The 6,577-nt window shown below is 40.9% G+C and overlaps 1 protein-coding gene across 1 annotated transcript in view; it reads left to right on the top strand.

Annotated features, from left to right (window-relative positions):
- The first annotated feature begins 2,394 nt into the window (after positions 1 to 2,394).
- PRKAR1A (protein kinase cAMP-dependent type I regulatory subunit alpha) overlaps positions 2,395 to 6,577 on the top strand; it is a 15,366-nt gene continuing 11,183 nt past the window's right edge. The window contains exon 1 of the mRNA XM_007959695.2: positions 2,395 to 2,648. Within this exon, the coding sequence (XP_007957886.1) occupies positions 2,478 to 2,648 (171 nt within the window). The 5' untranslated portion in view covers positions 2,395 to 2,477. The remainder of the gene's footprint in view (positions 2,649 to 6,577) is intronic.

The raw sequence follows: 6,577 nt of genomic DNA, 5'->3' as shown, positions 1-6,577 counted from the left end.
CCCCGGCGGCCTCCGCCCCCGCGCGCCGCGGCCTCCGCGCTCGCCCGCCCTTATTTCCTGAAGGACAGTAGCTCGATTTTGCTGGAATCCGCCATCGTGTCCCCGCCGGTTCTGGCTGTTCTCGAGGCCCCGCAGTTCTTTTCGCGCTGCTCTGTCTGCTGCCTCTTTCCCAGCCACCGTTTTTCCCCCGTCTTCCCGGGGGTCGTTTCTCTCTACATGATTTTGGTCTGACTCCTAAATTTCCTTTTGTCGCCGCTCACTTTCCACCCTTTCCCAACCCGCCGCACCCCCGTGGCTTCCTGACCACCGTAGAAGGCGGGGTCGGCCTGCCTTCGTTTCGTGGTCTTGACCGCGTCTAACGTGAAGGACACTTTGCTGCCCTTTCTCTCGAAAAGGCAACGTAACTGTTCCCCCTCCAGCTCCGCGCTTGTGTGGTGCCAGGTGATTTACTATTTGAGAGATTGTCGGAGACACACCTTTTCAGCAGAGGAAGGAGAGCTAACACTTGACCAAGAAGACCCCCAGGAAGTGTGGCTTGGTTGATCTGAGGGGGTGCGGTCTGCATCAGGAACGGTTTCTCAAAGTCTTTAAATCTTTCCTGGCATGTAATCCTTTTGACCCTGAAATTTATCATAATTTCCAAAAGAATGTAAGTGTTGCGTTATAGGTAGAGACAGTACAGTGTGAAGTTTTAACGTTGTTCAGTAATTTCGGGAGGAAAGCTTAAGTTGTGGGGGTTTTAAAAATACGTATAAATACAGGGCTAGCCTAGATAACAATCAACTAAAAATATTAAGATTGTGGTGTTCAGGGATCACTTTGTGACTGCATTAATCTTGGGGCATTTTATTCAATACACTGTTTTATTACTATGGTCTTTTAAATACAGTACTGCAGTTCAAATAAAAACAGTCTCATCTTTTGGACCCAGTTCTGTTACCTCTTGCAGCCACAGATCTGATCTTTGATTCTTCTAATCAGCTGAATAGTTGTGTTGATATTTCTGAAATACATCTGAAGGCTTTGAAGCAAAAAGATCTGATTTATCATTGTTCTTGGTGGCCTTCAGTATTTGAAATGCAGAAAGAAAATTCTGCTGACTGCGATTGATTGACTGACCTGGACAAGTGCCTGGTATAAATCTATCCTAAAGTAAATAAACTTGTTACTTTTATTTTTTGGTGGAGTGCTTATTTCTGAAATAGGAGCATGATTCTTTTTCCATGGCCTCTGATTTACATGCTTGTCATGGAGCCATGGGCTTTCTCAGGGTCTGTTAATTAATCTACTTGTTATTGACCTTTATCATGAAAGTTGTCAAAACAAAATGAGTAACAGCCTAGCACTTCAGACTAGCTCTTTATCCTGGTATTTCTTTCTCTCGCCTTTTGAATGGGCAGTTTCATGTCTATGGTTTTGTGTGCATTGTTGATTGGAAAGGCCGGATCATTTGCAGAGTGGAGAAGAACAAGCTTTTTCTCTTCTACTCTTGATTGCTCAGTAATTAGTTGGAAGGAAAACAACTTAACCATGCTGATGATGTTAAATTACGAAGCTTTCAAATCCAGGCCATAGCTCATTATTACATTTCTGTTTATTTCACATGAAGGTATTTTGAACTCTCTAAAATCTATGGCACATACTTTATTGATTAAGTAGTCCTGTAAGTTTAAAACTTACATGAACAAGTTAGGTGAAGAAAATGGCTTGACATTTTCCTGTCCACATCTTTTATAGTGCACTTAGTAAAGATATGTGTGGTTTGTTTTTTTCTTGTTTCAACTAAGGAGCTTCCCTCTTTACCACTGGCTAAGTGCGTTGTTATTTAGGGCTGGAATCAGGAACATGATTCCAGAATAAAAGATTGCTTTTAAAACTCGTCTGAGTTCCCTTTGTGTTTTTAAATCATTGATTATGCCGGTAGTTGGCTAATCAGATCCTTTGCTGCAGTGGTTTGCATTAGGACATCCTCTTGGGATGGAGGAGTTACGTACAGGGAATGTCAGATGTTCTTCATTGTGCTCACTTGCTTTCACTTAGGGCTGATTGTGTGCCCTTGTAACTCTCTGCCCTGTTTACCATTTACATACTTCGCACGTCATTGTGATGTCTTTTGCAGGGGAGAGCTGAATGAAATTCCCTTAAGGGCCTGACTTCTCAGCAGCCAGGCTCTGCAGGGGATAGTGCCTCAAACTTCCTCCCAGGAGCTGAGGTTACTGCCTCTCACCATTGCTACATACAGAATCCAGTTCCTGTTGTAGGAACTAAAATAAACACCTTTTTGGAAGAATGCTACGTAGCTATATATTTTATTCCCTGGGGCCCACCACCCCCTTAAAAAAAAAATCTACTTAGGAAAAAAAAAAATCTCTCTGAATCAGTTGCCTGGTGAATTTGGTGAGTCAAAGGCCAAATTGATGTTTGCCTGCTATAAATAGTTTACACAGCATTGTCTCTCTTCTGTCGTAGAGAAAATCATGGCGTCCGGCAGCACCAGTGAGGAGGAGCGCAGCCTCCGGGAGTGTGAGCTGTACGTCCAGAAGCACAACATTCAGGCGCTGCTCAAGGACTCCATCGTGCAGCTGTGCACTGCGCGACCCGAGAGGCCCATGGCGTTCCTCAGGGAGTACTTCGAGAGGCTGGAGAAGGTAAAAATAAGTGTAGGGGGAGACGAGATGACCCTGGTGACTATTACATTTAATACAGTAGAATGCTGTTCATTTGTACTTTCTTTGGGAAAAGGAATTGTGGCCAAATAAAATATTTAAAGCAGTTTAAAGGAGAAATGCACGTAAGTAGTTTGCAGTAACTTTTAAATTCTTAAATCAGTAGAATTTATCAGAAATGAATTTGTATGTGGAGATTATTTGGCCTCCAGTTTCCAAACAGAGTTCCTTGTAACAGTTTTAATTAATTGGTTAAATTGACCATAACAGATGAAATTGATGAGAAGTTGTACAACAGTTACAGGAAATGAGAGATTCTAATGAAAGAAGATGATGCTTGTCTCTTCAACAAAGCAAATAAGCTTGCTAAGCCTTATTCCATTGTTAAAAACCAGTGGAATGAAGCATGTGAGTCTAGTTTTTGTGACTGATACAGCAGAAATTCTGAATTCAAGTCCCTTTTATCACACAGTGTGTTCTTGTTAGGTGCTGTCAAGTTGGTTCAACTTCATAGTGACCCTTTGTATAACAGAATGAAACACTGCCCAGTCCTGCACCATATGGTGTAGAGCTAGAGCACATGGATATGTCAAGATAGACAGTAGTCAGAAATACATTTTATTTATTATTTTGGTTGGGAAAATTAATCTTTTTAGTGTTTGTTATTTGTTGTCATTGTGTGTGTGTCAGTGGGACTGAAGTTTATGTTACATGCTTTTTTTTTTTTTAAAGCAAAATAATTTTCCATCAAGAGCAGTGCTTTAGTTTGTCTCCAAGGCGTGATGAATGAAAAAGCTCAGATTGCTAAGTGAAGTTTGAGTAGTTTTATTTAATTTGCTGCTTTAAATTAGCAGGATAAATTTACAGATTTTCTTTGCATATCAAGGTTTAGAGGTGGTTCATAATGGTTAGGAACTAATTGGGGGGAAATTTCTCAGGTTTATGATGATTAATTGTTTTAAAATATGTAATTTTTGTAAAATTTCCCATTGATTTAGACAATTTCTTAATCGATTTATTAGAAAACAAGTTTGTGTATTCTAAGATTAAATGATTTGATGGCTTAGTGATCAGATACTGTTTCCTTGAAAAGTTGTTTGTTAAAGTTGGTGTTTAATAAATATTGGGATTAGAATAATAACTAAGACAAAAAATTCCCCAGGAATTTTCCTATCTTGGAATTTCAGTAGAAATTCTGGCTTTCTCTTGTTTCAACAACTTCATGGATTAGTGGAAGACGTGTAGAAGCAGGCCTGTTGATGGTCCCTGTTTTGAAATAAAGTATATTCCTGGAGATCTGGTTTTGAAATGGGTCACTGTAAGGTGATCCCTCTTCTCTTTGGACATCAATAGAAACCTTCAAATGAGGGGATAAAGTTGATGCATGTGTCTTTTTATAGGGAGTGTTGAATGAGTGGTGCTAGTCTTAAAGCTTATACTTACTATAGCACTGTTTAAGCATTAACTGAAGTTGAAAGCAATAAATAATTATAAAAATAATTTTCTTAAAAAAAAATTTCTTGCAAATGAGACTTTTAGATTTAATGTATATTGGCTTCTTTTCAAAACTCAACAGCCGTTGAATTGATTCCGACTCATAGTGACCCTATAGGATAGAGTAGAACTGCCCTGTAGGGTTTCCAAGGCTGTAAATACTTAGGAAGCTGACTGCCACATTGTTCTCCTGCACAGTGGTTGGTGGGTTTGAACTGACAACTTTTCAGTTAGCAGCTGAGTGCTTTAAACTGCTGCGCCACCAGGGCACCTGGTTGGTTTCTTACTGCCTATTAAAAGTCTCACAGCTTAAATTTTTTCCTGTAATTCAAGGATCTTTGTTCACTTGGCATACACTCTTGTAGCTTTGATTGAATATGGACACTTGGTCTTTGAAGTAAACTCTAGATTTTCAACCTTTTAATAGATCATTGTTCTCTATACGATAAGTGTTAGGTTTATATGTCTTCAAATGCGGTTACATTCAGGGTCAGTATTCTTCATCTCCTTCCTCATTACCAGGGGTCACATTTCTGGTACCTTCAACCACTCAGTAAGAAATGCACCAAAAAACTCATACTTGGTTCATCAAAAGTTTCTGTGCTCTACTGCAGACTTTAATCTGGAATTTGAGTTGTCTTTTACCATATACAAAGGAACTCTAGTGGCACAGTGGTTAAGGCATTTCAGTTGCTAACCAAAAGGTTGGTGGTTCAAACCCACCAGTGCTCTGTGGGAGAAAGATGAGGCAGTCTCCTCTCCTAAAAATGTACAGCCTTGGAAATTCTCTGGGACAGTTCTACTCTGTCCTGTGATGTTGCTATGAGTCGGAATCAACTGAATAACAATGGGTTTGTTTAGTTTTTTACAATGTATGTATATGTATTAGAACCTTGTCTGTGTGATATATCAGGTCAGAGGCATTGCGGTGGCTGTGACCGTTGAGTCTACTAAGTGCCAAGTACTGTGTGAAGCACTCTCCGTACATGAACCCATTATATCAAGTATGTGAGGTAGGTGATCATCACCATTTTACAGAGGAAGCAGGTAAAGCTCAGAGAAAAGTAACTAGGCTGTGGTCGTTCGGTGCAGTAGTCAGCTTTGGTGTCAGCAACATACAACTGCAAATTCCTGTGACTTCCTTTGATAGACTGTTGGTTCTTGGTCACGTGCAGCTCTGCTGGGCTCACCCTGTCTTGTTTTCAGTGCACATGTCTTGTTCTAGGGCGAAGTGGAAAGAGCAGCCACTACACAGATGCAGGGCCTGCTGTTTCCAAGGCAGAGAGGACAGAAGCTGGGGGGGTGGAAGGGGTGCGTGTGTCAGCCGCACGGATGGAGATGGTGTGGCTTGCTCTGTTACGTGCCAACCCCCAAATCAGTAGGGGGAGAAGTTTATACCCAGGGAAGAGTGGTGAGGGCAGTGAGGGAGTGGGTAATTGTGGAAACGTTGAATGGTAGAGATGGATTTTGAAACTGTGATGTAGAACATGATGCTGTTAATTACTGACTGGACTGGGATTTTTTTTGCCTTAATAAAGTGGAAGAGCTGAACAGAGGGGACTGACAGCAGAATGACAACAGCAAGAGAAAGGAATATGTAAGAAATGTGTATCAGAGTACATATTAGAAACTGACGGTCTTAGCAATGGCCATGAGTTGTGAGGAGGTTATAGTTAGGAATTCCTGAAAGTCGTGACAAAATGATAAAATCAAAATGCTTTTGGTACATCAGAATTATCTAAAAAATTCAGTTAGATGGATGTTACTTGAGATTTCCATGAAATTTTTGAAATATGCCAGTGATAAATTTGGGGGATAAGGATTTCTCTTCTCACATATACTCTTGATCTTTTGGGATACTTGATTTTCGTAGTTCTGTGTTAATAAAACCAAATCAAACCACTGCCATTGAATCTCTTCCAACTCAAAGTGACCCTTCAGGACAGGGTAGAATGCCCCAGAGGGTTTCCAAGGTTATAAATCTTTATGGAAGCAAACTGCTTCATTATTCTCCTGAGGAGTGGCTGGTGGGTTCAGCCTCTGACGTTTTGCTTAGTAGCCAAATGCTTTAACCACTATACCACCAGAGCTCCTTTGTTTTTTGTTGTTGTTATGTGGCCCCGAGTCTGACCTACTCATAGCGACCCCCTCCTTGGGTTTCCTTGGGTTTCCGAGGCAAGGCGGTATACGGAAGTAGATTGCCCAGCCTTCCTTCCGAGGAGTGGCTGGTGGATAGGGAATGGGAAAATCTTGTTGGTTATTTGAATACCAGAATGAAAATGAAGCAAGTTTCCTAAGAAATGTATTTTTTTTTTAATAGGTTACATAGTCACACGTAGTTCAGAATTTGGCAGGTACAGCAGAGTGTGACGCTGAAAAAGGTCTCTGCCACTCTGATGCCCTCCTTGATGCCCTCC

This window comes from Orycteropus afer, unplaced genomic scaffold (genome assembly GCF_000298275.1).
Source record: "Orycteropus afer afer isolate SDZICR_OR568_19922 unplaced genomic scaffold, OryAfe1.0 scaffold00018, whole genome shotgun sequence".
In the NCBI taxonomy this organism is placed as follows: Eukaryota; Metazoa; Chordata; class Mammalia; order Tubulidentata; family Orycteropodidae; genus Orycteropus; species Orycteropus afer.
This window is presented reverse-complemented; position numbering and strand designations above follow the sequence as displayed.